The sequence below is a fragment of the Cupressus sempervirens genome, chromosome 1 (assembly GCF_028749045.1).
Source record: "Cupressus sempervirens isolate cs-2001-9-10 chromosome 1, ASM2874904v1, whole genome shotgun sequence".
Taxonomy (NCBI): Eukaryota; Viridiplantae; Streptophyta; class Pinopsida; order Cupressales; family Cupressaceae; genus Cupressus; species Cupressus sempervirens.
In genome coordinates this window covers 16,710,415-16,729,368 of record NC_143118.1, presented here as the reverse complement: position 1 = coordinate 16,729,368, position 18,954 = coordinate 16,710,415, and the positions used below count along the sequence as shown (strand labels likewise).

Below are 18,954 nucleotides of genomic sequence, written 5' to 3'. Positions count from 1 at the left end.
CCAACTATGCATAAAATTTAAATTACAATAAGAAAAAACTTGATATTATATGAAATTCCAAACTAGTTGCTAACTACTATACATATATTATTAAATATTTATATCATGCATTTATGCTCTATAACTTAAAAATCTATCCACAAAGGGAAGAATATGAACTGCAACAACACTTGTCTTCATCGCCACTTGAACTTGTCTTCTAAAGATATCACAATGAAATTTGGATATGTAGGATCTTGCTTCTATGCAACTAATAGATGACTCCAAGGCATGAAAAAATGACCAAAAAGATTCATACAAACTGCTCAAAATTGATCCGTTGTACGAAAAAATGTGATTATCCACAATTTTTGGACCACAACTCCAAATTTGAAAAGTGAAGTGAAAAATTTCCCAAGTGTTGATCTATTTTTAAAACTTGTTAGACTTGATGGAGTTGTCAAAGTTGTTAGATGTTAGAAATGCCAAAAATTAGGACTGCAAATTATTTGAAGTATTAAAACTTGGATTTCTAGATTTTAGTGCCTTTCAAACATGGTCTTCTAACATCACTACAGAATGTTTTGTGTGGAAGTGTTTAATGATCTCCAATACTTTTTCATAGTTTGACATAAGCATGGCCTTCAAATTCTTCTATTGTGCCTTTCTAAACTTTTGGATTCTTGAGCGAAAAACAAATCCTTGACATTATAGTGTGTGATGTTTAAGACATCTAGACATTATATACTATATATCTTCCTTCTATTTGAACAATCTTTGAAGATCCTTGCTTAATTGAAACATCTCTAAGATGCATTTCAATTGTTGTAGTATCATTGTTTCCATTAAATAGAATTGAGTCCACCATCATCATGATATATCTTGACATCAATTCTATTAAAAAATTATCTCCTTCCATGACCATTGAACTACATCCTTTCTCATTTCTCTAATCTTGTTGAACATAGATACCAATTCAATTACATTAGAAGAGATCATGTTGAGACAACCATCAAACATGTTTAATTCCTAACTTTCATACAATCTAAGTAACACTTAGAAAGCTTTGCTTCCTTATTTTCCTTGTTCATTCTCACCATTTCTCAAGCATCAGTATATCTACAATATTGTTGACCCTTGAACCATCTTCCTAGGACGTGTCTTATTGAGAATAATGGTCTAGTAGTGTTGCAAAATAATACCTATGCTTACTTCTTTCCTAGATGAAGTCCAACGGGTTGGAAGTCATTTATCACTAGAACATAAAGCAAACACAAAGTATAGAGATAGTGTATGTCAAAGTATTGAAGACTAAATAGAAAGAAAACACAAAGTATAGAATAATGGTGAAATGAATATGTGAATAAAAACTAGTATAGAACAAGGGTTGCATGCAGCACTAGTCTCTGCCTTTGGTAGACTTCGTGAGAGGTGTTTGTTAGTCAGATAGGATGAATGGATAGAAGAGAGGAGAAGTACTATAGAAAAGGATACATAAAGATTATTGGAGTGTGAGATTTAGTAAGCAGTCAACTGCATGTAAAGTTGGATCTAGAGGTGGATGTAGAGGTGGATCACCAATGAAGCACGTTGATGAAATTAATCTAGAAGATTATGTATGGAAATCACTTACCATAGCTATAGCAGCATTGAGGAGCCGACTATGCAGTCGACATGTTCAACTCATTTAATCATTTTATAATATTTAATAATTAAATTAAAATATTAACAAATTATATGTTGCATAGCCGTTTCCCAGAGTTGAGAGCAAAAAAATCCATCACGTCATCTTTGTATAACAACAATTTTAGGCATCACTTTTTGTTCAAAGTTACAATTTTTTTCTGAAACACACTAGTCAGTACATAGAGCAACCCTATAAATATGATACATGTGGAAATATTAAATTGCCTCTGACAAGATGTGATGCATTGCTGATCACCAAGAATGGCATAGCTGCAGACATGAGGAACACTAGATGAGTTTGAGTCAATGTGCATAGGACAAGAGCGGGCTGTATTTTTTTCCCTTTATTTTAATAGTAACACTAACATTTCCAATACAAATGGGTGTGGAAAGATAGATGTGGCAGAACTAGAGGAGATCAATAATAACACTATTGCAGACACTTCGAATGGAAAAAAACCTAAACCCATCTTGCCATATGGCTAGTGCCAATACTAAATAATTATCCCATGACAAATTGTCTAAAGTTGAATAGGCTCCCAACCATTATAGAAATGGACTAAAATGTACAAGCTTCTAATCTTTCAATGACCTTTATTTACGTCCATACCATGTTGATGGGCAATTGTTGGTTACTTTTCTGGTTGAAAGGATTCCTAGAAAAAGAAATTAAATCATAAGGAGATGTACCCTAAAATTCAAAGGAAAATCGTTAGTATAAAGAGTCATTTTCATGGTCATTTTGAAAAGATGAATTTCTATTAATTAACAAAATGGAAGATGAATTGTGCTATGTAATTATCCAACTTTCAATTTTACATTGATTTTTTTTAGATTTAAAAAGTGCAAAAATATACTTTAGGTATTTATGGAGAAGTTTTTTCATTCCTTTGTAAAAATGTCTTAAATCAAATGGCTTGCCTAAGTAAACAAGGTTATATACACATTAGAGTTTGATTTCATTTACCTAATCTTTATTATGATATGAACTAATTTAACACAAGTGAGATTCGCTTAAATTTGTAAACAAACCTAAGATAAATTATTTTCCTCTATTAAATTATTTGGACAAAAACTTAAGCAATAAATTATTTAGTCAACAATAATAAACCATAATTTGTTTATGATCATTCTCACATGTGTAACCATAAGAAAATTGGCTTATATTAGTTAGTGATGTGATTGAACATTAACTTGTGTGAATTATTAACTTATATTTTTTCAAGAATTTAATTAATAATAAAATTAAATTTACTAACAAATATAGTATCACTATATTGAATTTTGTAATTGATCTCTTTATCACCACAATACAACTTATTAATAGTAAAAAATTACTAATTTATAAAATGACAATATTTTTTATATAAAACATAATAATGCATATTTTTAATCAAAAAATATTAAATTAGCAATATTCAATATTTAATATTGTTTAAACTAATAAGTAAAATGGTGGACATATTATAGTTAGCGAGATAACAATTATCCTTAACCTTGGACATTACAACTTTCTCTTATGAAAAACTTTGGAGTCAAGGTCTTTCCTTCTAGAAGCTTTGTTCCCAATATATGTTGAAAAGCTTCTACTAGATGTATGCCATCCCAAAATATATGAAGAGTTGAATCTTCACATACACTTGCATTTGGTGAACCACATTGTTGTGTTGAGTCGAAATTATATTTTCCATCTTGGGGACCACAACAAGCTTGTAGTGGGTACTTCACTCCTACATTAAGTAAATTAGTGTTAGTTTAAAAAGAGACTATTAGAAACAATACCAATAGATTAAATTTTACTAATTCTATGTAGATTTAAAAAAAACATGTATTATGAAAGAAATACAAAAGTTTACCATCTAATAATAACCTTGAGAGAAATAGATAATTAAGAAATGGAGAGAAACAATGCATGTAAGATTTCTAAATGTGTATTGAAATAATTTTTTATAAAAATTTAATCTCTTTTATCAAAAAAGTTATATAATCTATAATTATAGATATTTATTACAATAAAATTAATCCCTTTTATTAGAATATAATTATACAATGGATATTTAGGATGATAATGATCATTTGAATTTGATATGCTTTTGAGATATTATATTTCTTATTGATTTTAATTCAAGGCAATATTTTTTCCCTTAATAATGAGTTAAGGAAACTGTAAGATTTTTTTTTAAAAGTATTAAGATAAGATGTATCATTAATTTAAGATTAAATTCTTGCAAATTGTATGCATAAGATTAAAACAACATATATTATACAATTTTTTTTCTTTCCTATGTATTCAATTTAATTGTTATCACTTGTTTATTTTAGATCTCATTTACTATCTTCTATTATCTAGTCATACTAAGCATGTGTCATTGCTCCACTCATGTGTCACTATTAAAGGATTTTCTTCCTTTATAGCCATAAATCATATTCCATCTTCATCATAGAAATTTTATTTCTTTGAAATCAAACACATCATCTTTATCAACAAAGAAGCAATCTTTTGTAATCTTTGATTTGTAAGGTTTTCTAGGTTTTGTCTTCCTCTCTCTTTTAGGACATTGATATGAAAAGTGACCAAATTCTTTACAATACTAGAAAGAAAAAAAATTATTACTTCTTGGTTCCCTCTTTTCTATTAATGAAATAAATTCATCAATTTTCTTATCTTCTTTACTTAAATCTATTTGTTCTCTAGAAAAATCTCCACTAGTGCTTGCACTTTTGGTTAGTACTAATTTATCCTTTTGTACACTAGTTCTAAAAGCAATTTCAGATTTGGTAAATTATATTTCACTCTTGATTTATATGCCTGTAATTTTCCAATCAGTGTTTCTCTATCAAAATTTGGAATGGCTGGTATAATCTCTTCAATAATTAATATTTTATTCTCATGAGCAAGTGTCAAAGATCTCAAAATTTGGTAAAATACCTTAGTTTCAGTTATAAATCCTCCACAACCTTTAATGTTTGCAACAATCTCAGTGATCCTTTGTGAGAATTTCCTAATTGATTCATCCTCCTATATTCTAGCATTTTCAAGCATAGATTTCTAATTATGTTATCTAGACTTCTTTGCATGCTCATCTCCTTCACAAATTGCTTCTGACCTTTTCCATATGTCATGAGCAAGTTGCAAGTTCTTCACCTCAACAAATTATGACTCGGGAAGTGCAGAGATCAAAGCTCCTCTACCATACATGTTGTACATGAAGGTGTCATTATCCTTAGCCAAGAAAGATTCCAAATATGTTTCTTTGTTAACAATCTTGCTATATTTTGTAATCATCCAATAATCAATTCCCATGCAAAATAAATGAGTCCTCATCTTCTTCTTCCAATTGTCATAGTTCTCTCCATCATACTTTAGACTTTCTTTCCTAAATGATGCCATGCATCTCCTTAATTTGGTAAGCTTCCTGATCAAGGACTTGATGCTTTGATACCAATTATTAGAAAGTAAAGTCCACCAATATAACTAGGAGGGGGTGAATCTATTGTACGCTTAATCTAAATCTAAACTTAACTTTTGAAATCCAACTTCAATAACCAATATAGAGAGCAACCATAAGATATGAAACATGCACAATGACCCAAAGATTTGTTAACCAAGGAAACCCTTGATCAGAGGAAACCTCTTGGTGGGGATGGTACCCACAAAATGATGTGCTAATATAAAAGTTCCTTGTAAAAGGATATGATCATGTTATCAGCCAATTACATACAATCTCTCTCTCTCTCTCTCTCTCTCTCTCTCTCTCTCTCTCTCTATATATATATATATATATATATATATATATATGAGTCCCTTTTAGAAGATTTTGAATCCCATTCAAAATATTCTATCCCTGTTAGGAGCGCAAGGAAGAAATTTGAACCTATTGTCCAAATTGTTTTAGAACTATTACGCAAAACAGATCTCTAGGATAACATATCCCAAGTAGTGAACTGACTAATAGAACAACTCAATTTCCAATAGTTCATTTGAAGTTCTCAACTTAATCTCAACATAATCATCTTCTCTTTTTAACCAAATTTGCATCCTTCTAATCACATCCAAACAATAGAAGACATTATAACATCCAATGTGACATCCACAACACATGGAAACATCATTTTTTTATACCTAGTCCTAATAATTAATTGAGTTGGCTTGTCAAGGATTTTCCAAAATACAATGAGTAATATAGGACATCAGTAAGATATTACAATAAAGTTCCATACGTTACAATATACTTTACAACTTCCTAAATAAATTTATCACAAGATTCGCATGCTAGCATGAACAAATCATACATTACACTTCAGGGACGTCCACAAAAAGATCTTCAACATCTTCTATGATGAACATAACATTAAGAACATATCTTCAACCACGATCCAAGACCACTTAACCAAATTATTTCTCACTCAATAGATACAATTGAATTACCAGTTAATTGTTTACTACATACTAGCCTACAACTAGCCTTCACTAAATTAATTGTAACTCGTGCAATATTCTAAATAAACTTTCGTGAACATAGATGTAGCATCTAAACCTATCCTTAAATACTAGTCTAAGCCAACATAACTTAACTCTTCATATCCAAACTACATTGATCAAATATACCTCTATGATATTCCAAAACTATGTCTATCATATACTAGGAATTGATGAAGGGTGCTTCCCTTAAAACCACAAACACATAACAGAAATACAAAAGCAACAACAATTTGTGAGAACAAAATATGGGTTTCTTATTAGCTCTATAAATGTCAAATTATAGAATTTTGAAATAAAATATGCAAACCCACATGGGTGCCTTCTTTATAATAATACGCAAGATAGAGTTGTGAACTATCACCAAGAACTATCCTAGACAACCTACATGCCTGACGCAGTGCAAGGCAGGAAGAATCCCCAAAGGAGGTGTCCTAGCCCCCAGCAAATAACCACATAGTGGAAACACAAAAGAAAAGAAACACAAATGCAAGATCAAATACCAAATCACAACTCTTTATTCATAAAATAACTAATTACATGCAATATGCCCAATTGTAAGGCCTTTTGAGTTAGGGCCAAATACAACAACAATTACAATAAAAGTTCTGCAAGATCCAACTCAATCCTAGCTAGCCCAGATCTGTAACATAACAACAATCTAATAGAAACCTCCAAGATCTCAACTTGTGCTTGCAAGCCATCAAGCAACCTCCTTGTTTCTAAACTATAGCCACTAGCCCTTCTAACAAACTCGCAACTCTGGCACAATCCTGTTATAAATTGCCTCACATTTGGCGCTCTGTCCAGAGACTTAGGAAAGCTTGCCCTTCAACTACTCTCCCTACTCACTCCTCTGAAATGAATGAGTCACTCCATGAATGAATTAATAAGAGTCCACAAGACCCCTTACTTATAGCCAACTAAGACACAAGTCAGCCTAGCAATTATAAAATTAAATAAACCCCTTGCATTAAATGCATATTTAAGCCACAAGTCGGCTCACAACAAACATTGAATACAAAATGGTAACCCTTGCATTAACCCATAGTTAACACATGATAACCACACAAAATACTTAGGACAAGCCCCAAGTTTTCAACAAAGATTTAAATGCACATCAGAGAGATGACCAAGACCACAAATAGGTCCACACAAACTCCCAGATCGATCCACATCATGATCACATGCTACATGCATTAAATGGACCAAAAACTCCAGTCAACACCAACACATTGTCGAGTGTCAGAAAACTCCCAAACAAAATCAAGCTCCCACAAGAATTGTCGAGAAACTAATACATGTCAAACTCCAAGACCATGATGAGCTCCACAGACCATGCCAAGCTCCCAGACTATGTTGCGCTCCTAGATCATGTCGAGCACCACTTCTCCTTCAACCAAGTGCTAATCCAAGCACCCTCTAAAGAAACTATTGAGCCTCCTCCCATGAACTACAAAGTAGTCACCGAGAAAACCCAAGATGTTCCTGCATCAATGTCTTCCTTATATAGGCAATTTTCCACCATCTAAGAAGGTCCTAGATGTTTATTCCTAACCCTTGAGGTTGACCAACCCTAAAATTACATATAGAGTCATCTCAAAATAATTATAATTTTTATTTTGGGATTCTCAAGTAGCCCAACTTGTAAAGTGCTTAACTCAAACATTATTGGATCAATTGGTTATTATGACCCCATTCTGGAATGTCTCCTATTCTACATCACCTAACTCGCATAAATTCTAGTTAGTCGAGTTTTGACCCCATCTAGGGCTTCTAAGGCCTTCAAAACTAAGCTCAAAATTTTTATACCAAAAATTCATAGCAAAAATATGCAGTAACTTCACAAATATTCATGATATGGCAATGAACCTCAATTGACAAGTTGATATATCCAAGATGAAACTCCACCTTTGAAATTAGAATATTCTGAGCTCATACGACTGACTTACTAAGTAACAAGCTTCCACATATAGAAAATTTACACTATGACAACCCTTATTCAAGAGATAGAAATGGAATATTTTTGGGTGATGCAAGATTTCTCTTACACCCAAGATGTTCACGTATTAGGCACCCAAGGTAATTTGATAAGTGACCTTGTCACATCTCAAGTGTTCAAAGGAAAACTAAGATGGTCAACCTCCTACCTCGTCATCCATGATCAATATTCTGCTGACCTTCATTTCCATTTGACCAGATATTCTTCACAAGTCTTGTTCCTTGTACTTCTTCCAACGTAATTGTCCAGTATCTCCTCAATCTCCTTCATATCTGAAGTAGTTGCTTGAATACTCCACTATGCTTCTGTGATTTCATCTCCATCACCTTCTTCATTATACTCTCTTAGATTTGGAATGTTAAAGGGTAAGAGCATAGATCTATGTCACCTCTTAGAGCCTCTAAACATGTTTTGGTCAAATCTCATTTCTCTATCAAAACCTAACTTTTTTCAAAAACTAAAAATACCCTTTTATAGATCTTGGACTCAATATCATCATTACATAAATTTCATAGTGTTTTGAATATTTACAATATGTTATAATTAAAAAATATGATGAGTAGATATTTTAACATTTGAGAAGATGCTCCTTCTAAAATGGAAAAAAAAAATAGTAAATCATATTTTTAAAAAGTAAAATTTAGATTTAGCTCTAGAGGAGAGACTCATCTTCAAGAATATGTAATTTATTTTCAAAAAGGTGTAGATTTGATAGCAAAGTTTTGACAGGAGAGAAAAATTGTTGGTTTCTGATAACGTCGACCTTGAGTACTTACAACAAAGAAAATATACATCAAAAATCAATATTTTGTTTTGTGCCCTAGCTAAAGTATATTCAAATCGGAGCAAAAAATGATAGTTTGCATATGCTTGTTTGATGGGAACTACACTCTATATCTTTTGCAGTTAAAAGGACTTCAAAGTTTTTTAAAATGCATAAATTCTTACTCAAAATAAATGAAAAAAATACAACCATAAAATTCATCCAATTTCACACATTTCATTAGTTTACATCTTCTTCAAATTCTAAACACAAATATCATCTCTATATCATTAAACTTGAATAATTTGTGTTATGGGATCCTTTTTCTTTATAAAAGGTGACACAAGTTTGTGCTTTTACCCTAAATATGAGTATGTAGTTCAGCAAGAAACTATACTTCATAGGCAGTTCCAAAATCATGTCTTTTCAATATCTTGCATGGTCCAAACTTCTCTATTTTTAGCTTTTTATATGTTCCCACTAGAAATTGAACCATGACTTCTTCCCCAACCTAAAATTCCTTGTACCTCTTTTTCTCATCTTCCTTGGCCTTGTATTATGTATTCATCCCTGTAATGCTCTTTTTCACCTCCTGATGGATTTTCTTTAAATGTTCTACAAAATCCTTAGCTTCAACACTATCTATCTCTCCTTTATCCAACTTCCTCAATTCAGAAGCATTTCTGGGACTACTCCCATACAATCTAGAACACTATTTACAAGTACTTCTATTGATAAAATTATTATATGCAAATTCTATCTATGGTAAAATCAAATCTCATCCTTTCTGGCTTATCTTCAACCAAATATCTTGGCAAATTCCTATTGGAAACTTACAATTGAAACAATTGTTGTTTTGTTATTGATGTCCAATCTATGGATGAGACATATTGCTACCTAATCTAAATTTCATGTCTATTTAATTGATGAAGAGGATTTGACAAGTTACTAATAACTATAGCACCTAGAGGAAAGGTTGAATTTATGAAAAGGAAGCTACAATGGACATTTGATTAGATAAGTTGAGCAAAAGATAAGTTGATTTGATTAGTAATTGTTTATGTCAAGAAAGTTAAGCTAAGTTGATCAAAAGAGTAAAATACTAAGGAATGTTGAGTAATGTTAGTGTCAACTGAGCTACATTTAGTGTCGATAAAATCTAGTATTAATCGAGCATTACCATCAACCAAGAAAGTTAGTTGATGTTGATCCAAGAAGCTTTAGAACAATTGACTATTTCAGTATTGACTGAGTATCAGAATTTAGAGATTATCAAGTGATAGTAAGAGAACAAATTCAAAGAAATCGTAAGATCAAGCCAACTCATTCGATTTCTTGGGAGATGGAAAATGTGTTGAAGATAAGATTGATCGATTGGATCATTAAATTCAAGAAGGTGATTAGGTAAAGACCTAATAGATGGATTCTAGAGAAGTTTCTAGAGGATGATCAAGAAGATGGACAAATACATTGAATTGAATTGAATCTAATCGTAAACCCTAATATCTACGGTGGATGTAGAAAATAGTGAAGCACAAATTGCCCATTTAAAGAGATACATAACCGATCATTCGGTGCGATGTCCAGCCATGTCTAGTCAAGCCAAGTCGAGCCTAGCCAGTGTGTGTATGAGTGATTTTGTATGTGAAGAGAGACATACAGAGCAAGGTTGATCAAAAGCACACAAGTGTGTAAATGTGAAGCTAAAGGAGAAAGCTTGCAGATATGATGCTACTATTGATAAGAGAATTAGAGAAAAAGGCTTAAGTGTTGATGAGAAGAGTAGACTAGTTGCTTGAAGGGTGACCAAGCAGATCAAGATCAACGATGACAGTGAAATTCTTATCAGTGAACCAACATAAGGACCGAATAGAGATCTGAACCAGTAAAACTGAGTTGTAAAACATAGATCAAACCCATTAATTTATTTCTTATTATTGTAAATTATTTGTATTGGAATCCTTTTAACAAAGGTTGACCTAATAGTCATTTGAAGACTTAATAGTCTATGTCAATCCTTTAACTGGGTGACATTCTAAATGGAATTATCAAAGTCCTCTTACAAGGCCACTCCTAACAGGGTGATTAAATCCTCTATCCAGGTCACATTTAACAATTTGTATGTAACCTTTAATAGGGTTGACTCCTAACAGAGCCCACTTCGAAAGAGTGAAAAAGAGTGACATGTTGTTGGTGGTTTTTTCCAAAATGGGTTTCCACATAAAATCTTAGCGTCAAACTATGATGAAAGTTTTATGAATGTTTACATTTGGTAATTTTTTCATTATGCAATACAAGTTATGTTTATGACAAATTTTATAGTACAGACCGAGCAACATCAAGATAAGCATAACAATGAAGTGATTAATGTTTAATTGTTCAAGTGGTACATATAGACCTTGAGTAACTAATTCAACCCCCCCCCCCCCCCCCCCCCCAATGCCCACTCTTAGTTATTCTAAACATTTTTAATAGTTCCCCAAACTCATATTCACAACCTTTGTTTATCCATCGGTCTGTGGATCATATGATGAGTTGAATTCCAAATTGTTTTTCAATTTCTTCCACAATGTATGCTAGAAATACCCAACCAACTTGGTATCTTGATAAGAAACTATACTCTTTGACAAACCATGCAGTCTCACCATTTCTCAAAAAAAAAAACTCACACATGAAAAACATCACTAGTCTTCTAGCAGGGAATAAAATGTGATATCTTTGAAAACCTATCAACCACCACAAAAATCAAATCATGTCCTTCTCGACTCCTTGTTAAACTAAGAATGAAATCCATGCTAATATTCTCCCATGAATTCTCTCATACAGGTAATAGTCGATACAACATTGTATTCTACTTCACTCCTTTTCTATCTAACATACTCTAAAACTCTCTACAAATTTATTGACATCTTGTTGTAATGGTGGCCAGTAATAATTATCATTAACCAAAGAAATGGTTTTATCTCCATCAAAATAGCTAGCCAATCATCCATTATGTGTCTCCTTGATGACATTCTCCCTCATAGAACTTCTTGGAATGCACAACTGACATCCTTCGAACAACATACCATTCTAGATTATGAAATCCATCCATTTTGTCCTATAAAGAGTAATAGATTTTGTAAAAGCTTTCCAAGCTTCACAAAAATCAGGATCCTCTGGATACAAATTTGGGAGTTCCTTGAACCTAACCACCTCAATCTGACAACAAAAGTTATCTCCTAGTAAGAGTATCGGCAATTCTATTAGACTTCCCACTCTCATGTTTCAAAACAAATGTGCAAATCTACAAAAAGTCAACCTATTTCAAATGCCTCTAGTTCAATTTTCTTTGACTATTCAAATATTACAATGCTTGATGATTAGTATACAAAAACAACTCCTTAGGAATTAGATAGTGTCTCCACTTCTTCAATGCTTGAACTATAGCATAAAATTCCTTATCATAAACATAATGTTTTCTTTTGGCATCATTCAACTTCTCAATGAAATAAGAAAAACATCTACCTTCTTGGCTCAAAATAGCTCCTATTGCAATACCACTAGCACCAAAGACTACTTGAAACATCTTGTTAAACTCTGGAAGTGATCAAACAAGTTTTTCTATAACTTTTTATTTTAACAAATTAAAACTCTTATCTGCTCCTATCGTCCACTTAAACTCTTTCCTATCCCCTCTTATATTTCAATCAAGGGTCCACAAACACTACTAGAACTTCTAATAAACTTTATGTAAAATATTTCTAAACCATGAAAAGATCCTACCTCCATAGCACTCCTTGGATTAGGCCATTCAAGGATAGTCTTCACTTTCTCAAGGTCCATTTTTAGACCTTTTTCTAAGACAATAATTTGAGATACACTAACTCTTTCTTCACAAAATTGTGTTTCATCAAATTAATCAACAACGTTTCTTCCCTCAACTTCTCGAACACCCTACAAATATGCATTATATGCTCCTCCAATTTCTTATTGAAGATCAAAATGTCATCAAGAAAAATAATGTCAAACTTAACCAAAAAATATTTGTGTACCTCATTCATGAGCCATATAAAAATGCTCAATGCATTGGTTATCCCAAAAGGCATTACAAACCACTCATGCAACCCTTCCCTCATCTTGAAGGTGATCTTCCATTTATCTCCTTCTTTGATACAAATCTAATGATATACACTCTTTAAATCTATCTTAGTAAAATACACATCTCCACTCAAATAATCCATAATATCATCCATCTATGGAAATGAGATTTTGTACTTGATTGTGATCCTATTGATAGCCCAAGAATCTATACACATCCTCCATTCTCCATTCTTCTTTGGTGCTAATACAGTTGGTACAACATATAGACTCAAACTCTCTCGAATCAACCCCTTTTGTAATAATTTATGTACTTGTTTATTCAACCCTTCACATTCTATTGGTGTCATTATGTGTGCTTCCTTGTTTGGAAAACTAGCTCCTGGAATCAAACCCCATCTAATGACTAATCTTCCTCATTGGTGGTAATGCACCAAAAAAATTATTTAATATAATATCTAAAAACTCATCCAAAAAATGTGCAACATCTGTAGGTACCTCTTCTACTTATTCTTTAACATCTTTTGGAATTATAGAAAACACATATTTCCATGCCTTATGCCTTGTAGAAACTTCTTTCCATCAACAAAACATACTCTAGTGGCACTACAAACCTTTTCTTATTTATTCTTCAATAGAATTAGCTTATGGTTCACCCAATCATTTGTTAGAATGTAGGTATTCACATGACCATCATGTACAATATGCATGTCAAACTACCATGGCCTACCCAACAACATCTAAAATATGTCCATACGTATTATATTGCAAAGTACCTTATCTTGGTAGCTTCCAATCTTGTTCTTCACTAGGCACTATTCAATGACCATGACTTGTAGTCATCGTGCACCCAAGAAATGCAATATGGACACAAGTGTGTTTTCCTCTTGAGCTTTAACTTTGTGACCATATCTTCTAACATCAAATTTCTAGTCCTTCCACCATCAATTATCAGATCACAATACTTATCTTCACACTTTCAATTGGTGTGAAACAAGCTCCTCCTTTAATTAGGTTCATTCTCACCACTCAGTGGAACTCTTCTATAAAGCAGGACTTCTACTCTTACGGTATCTTCAAAATGTGATGATTTGACATCCTCATCCACTTTTACAACTCTGGTCTAGCCCTCAATTCTTATATTTTTCCTTCCTTGGTGCTAAGGACATTCAAGTCTGATGCTGGAGCATCTGAGGATCAAGGTTGCTGACTCAAATGTGGATTTTGGTTGAGACTTACTTCTGAGGGTCATAACTTTTGACTCAAATGTGGGTTTTGACTAAAATTTTACAAGTAGTTGCATGAGGAGGAGCTATTTGGATTTATGGTCAAGCTCAACTTGATTGGTGGTCGTTTTGACATCTTTTTGGGAGCTTAAAATATCATCTTGTCCTCCAAAATTGGATTTTTGTGTTTTTTTCCAGTTTTTTAGAAAGTTGCTTTTGTAATAAAATTGAAAACATATTATTGATTTTGTAGATTAGTTGGTAATTCATCTTGCCTTAGCTGGGGACTTTTCTTGGGAAAAATTAAGATTCATAGGATGGGTTTTGAAAATTACCAAAAATGGAAAAATTTGTTTTTTCCTGAAAGTCTACCAAATATAGTAATTTTTGAGATTGTAATAAGTAGTTATTTTTTCTTTCATTGTAGAGGAGAGTAGAGTTTTAAAAAAAAATTAATGAAGAATCTAGCATTCTGAAACTTCTATGTTGTGTAATTTTCTAAGTTATTGTTTTGGAGGGCTTTGGCTACATCAAAATTTTGTATGACTCTCTTCTCCATAGCGAAAATATGTTCCATAGAAGTCTCCTCTTCCTGATCCTTACCCTCTTCCTCTTCCTCTTTCATGTCTATTATTCTTATCATTGAAATAATTGAAATTATTTCTACTTTAATTTTGACTACTGTAGCTAGCCTCATCCTTTTTTCTTCTAATCTTCATTTCAACCTCCATAAGTCTGTTTGCCAGATCTTACACAACGAACACTTCCACTTTGCTTGTTTTCAAACTTCTTGCTCAACTTTTTCTCAACTCTTACAAAAATCCAATATGTCTCTTCAATATTGTTCATTCAGACTAGACTTAATTCCTCTTGAATTCTTATCCTCAACCCATTAAGGTAATAAGAAACTTTCTCATTATCAAATTCTGCATGACCTATTTTGATGAGAGCTTGATAGAAATCTTTTGTATACTCCTGAATAGATCTTTTCACTTGCTTCAACCCTTGTATTTTCTTCAGTGGATCAATCTCATAATCCATGGGAATAAATTATCACTTTAATTTAGTTATCATCCTATCCCATCTTGTGATTTTCTCCATCCCTCTTCTATTTCACTCTAATTGAGTCTCCTACCACCAAATCTCTGCATGACTCTTTAGTTTGGCATTCACAAACTTGACCCTATTCAAGATCCTCAATATTTTCATATTCAAAATACTCTTCTAATTCATTGATCCATTTGATCAATTCCTTCAGGTTAAGATTTCTCAAAAATGTGGTAACCTCAAAGTTAGGTCTTTTAATAATCTTGGAGATGGCCTTAAAAAGACATTCTTCTTTTAGGTTGAAAACCTTCTCTTCTTCCTAATCAATATTTGCTTCTTCTCTTTCATCCTTGCTTTCATATCTTACAATAGGATTCATTATTTTGTGCACATGTTCTTCTAATTCTTGTAGTTGTTTGTGGGAGGGTGTTGGAAAGTAAAGTCCACCAAGATAACTGAGAGTGGGGAGGTAGGGGGTCTAGGTGTATTAGTTATCAGATCAATATAACTTTTATCAACCTTATTAAACCTTAAACATGTGATCAATATAATCAGCACCCATAAGAAGATACACATACACAATAACACCAGATATGTTAACTAGGGAAACCCTTAATCAAAGGGAAAACCCCGGTGGGAATGGTACCCACAAAATTATGTACTAATATTTAAGTTCCTTGTAGGAGGATGGACCGTATTAGGAGTCAATGAAATACATTCAGTACATATCAGTCCCTGTTAGGAGACTTTGAATCCCTGTTAGGAGATTCCAACCCTATTAGGAGTTGTGGAAGGAAGATGGATCCAGTGTCCAAATAGCTTCAAGGGAAAGACCATACATTGCCCAACTGACCTCTGTATCATTCTTTTCAGAATAATATAAATGCAACTTGAACTTTTTCTCTGCCCTCTTAATTTTCCATTACCACACCAAATACTTCTTAGATCTCAATACAAGATCTTCAACGTCACATCACATTGATCCTTTTGATTGCTTACTCGCATTTAACAACTTCACATATTACTTTCACAATTCACACTTACATATATCATCACAAGGAAAATAATTTTCCAGTATACCATGTCCTCAAAAAAATTCATTGAGCCAGCTTTGAGGCTTTCCCAATTAATTATAATAGGACCTTATTAAGATAATACAATTCATTTTATCTCTTCACAATTCCCAAATATTGCCGGCTCATAGCCTTCACAACTTTTCACACGTGTGACCTCGGGCCTCACGCACTCAATGATATCATCATAAAGATGTTTATTGTCATTGTCTAACGTTTCTCATCATGATTCTATCCCTGTTAGGGGATACAATACAAACACTAGAAACTACTTCTGAGGTACTCAATCTGCACACTGTCCCATTTAAATCACAAATAACTCTCACATGTCTTTGACTTCTTGCATGTGTACTTGTCCACATCATTAGGACATATTGTCAAACATATCCTCAATTGTTCTTGACTTCATCACCAAAACTTAGTTTGTACAACCTTATTCTATGTATGCTAGTCTTTACAAAAGTAATACTATGTTGACATCAATGACAAATAGAGTCATGAATGCAACACGTTAATCTCTTAAATTCTCTAGCAATGCTTAGGATACTCCCCCAAAGAAATGCCATGAGAAATTATGCTAACAGAGGGCTCTAAAACCCTCGAGTGTAACACTTCTATCTCTTCTACCACATTTCTTTCATGGAGGCAATTTTACGCTTTTACTGAAACCCTAGTGCAAACTACCTCAAAGTTGATAATCTATCTACACATTCAACCCAAATAATAGTCTTGATGCAAACTGCCTCACTATTGGGTGATCTATCTAGACACTTTGGAGCTCCTTCTCTAATACCACTTAATAAAGGGTGCTCCCCTTATAACCACAAACACATAATAGAAATACAAAAATAACAATAATTTGCAAGAAAAAAAATGGGATTATTATTATCTCCACAAATGTGGAATTCTGAAATACAATATGCAAACCCACATGGATGTCTTCTTTACAATAATTTGTAAGACAAAGTTGTGAACTATCACCCAAAACTATCCTAGACAACCTACATGCATTTCTTATATAGGTTATTTTCCACCACTCGAGAAGATTCTAGGCATTTAGCCCCAACCCTTGAGGTTGACCAATCATAAAATTACATATAGAGTCAATTCAAAATAATTACAATTTTTGTTTTAGGATTTTTAGGTAGCCCAACTTTTGAAGACCATAACTTGTGAACCGTTAATTCGATTGGCTATTATGACCCCATTCTGAGATCGTCATTTTCTATACTATAGTGGATGACTTGTGCAAGATTTAGTCAATCGAGTTTCAACTCTCATTCTGGGCCTCTAAGGTCTTCAAAACTAAGCTCAAAGTTTTAATACTGAACTCCATAGTAACTTCATGAATACTCATGATATGGTAGTGATCCTCAACCAAGAGGCTTATATATCCAAGATGAACCTCTACCTCTAAAATTGGAATATTCTAAGCTTGTATGACTAACTTACTAAGTAGAAAGCTTCCCCAAAGAGAAACTCTGCACTGAGATAACCCTTCTTTAAGAGATGAAAATAAAATATTTTTGGGTGATGCAAGATTGCTCTTACACCGAGGATTATATATGTGTTCTTGATCATATATGTATTGATCAAGAATACATTTATGTTCACATCAATGACACATTAAGTTGTGAATGCAACACCTAATAAATCAATCTAAGTGCCAACCAATCAAAAATCTCCCAAAAATATCTCCCTTTGGTAAATACCCAACAATATGATAACAAAGGGGAGTGCCCTTTATTATATAACTTGGGTTTAGTATTGACATCCCTTCATCCTATTTGGATTTTACTAATCTAACTTGAGTTATATTGAGAATTATTTGGAAACCCCTATTTATCTTGTATTGAACAACTTAGTGAAAAAGTGGTTAGTTAACGAATTCATCTCACATAGTTTTTATGGTTAAATTCATTTCTTCCATTTCTCCCTAAACACTTCTACTAATTTTGAGAAGCTATTCTTGCAAATGATGAAGGGGTTGTGTCAATCTAACTCAATGGTTTCTATATGAGGGTATTTTTTCCTCTTACCTTGAATTCCTTACATACTTCTCCTATTTAGGTGGAGGATCCTTACATATGGAGGTGTAAAGTATTCTTGTGGATGAGAATGGGGCCTCATGTCATTTCTAGCCAACTTCAATCTTACTTCTCCTATTGATATGGAGACATCCTATTAAGGTAGAGATTTTTGTTGCACTAAATGTTGGGATTCATTTTAGGGGGTGTTTTTGTTTCTCTTATATCTAATTTTGGCTATAAGAGAGTAATTGTTGCCCAGACTCCTTTTTTTTTTTTTTGTCTTTTTTCTCTTATTCAAATGGATATGAAGGATAGCGTTGGGATCTTGTATCTATATCAAATGAAGATTATGGGAGCCTTTCTAGAACCCATTTCTCTAATTATATGTATCTTTCCTAGTTTCTTTTAGATATGTTGCAAATTTCACATGTTTGTTGTGGTTAACTATAGTTGTTTGGAAACAATTTGGGGGCTTTAGACACTAGTTGTTATAGCTTATCTTTGTTTAGGTTATCTTTATGTCAAATTTTCCTACCTTCTTCTTATGTTTGAACTTAATGTTTAAGTTCTAGACCCACTATGGTCTTT

The 18,954-nt window shown here is 32.8% G+C and overlaps 1 protein-coding gene across 2 annotated transcripts in view; it reads right to left on the bottom strand.

Annotated features, from left to right (window-relative positions):
- Positions 1-3,051: 3,051 nt before the first annotated feature.
- LOC149575938 (alpha-L-fucosidase 3-like) overlaps positions 3,052-18,954 on the bottom strand; it is an 84,969-nt gene continuing 69,066 nt past the window's right edge. The window contains exon 5 of one of the 2 annotated variants that reach the window (XM_089816038.1): positions 3,052-3,395. Coding sequence is in view for 1 of the 2 variants with exons in the window: in XM_089816040.1 (XP_089672166.1) it covers positions 3,390-3,395 (6 nt within the window). In the remaining variant the exon portion in view is untranslated. The remainder of the gene's footprint in view (positions 3,396-18,954) is intronic. The other variant, XM_089816040.1, reaches the window with a different exon arrangement.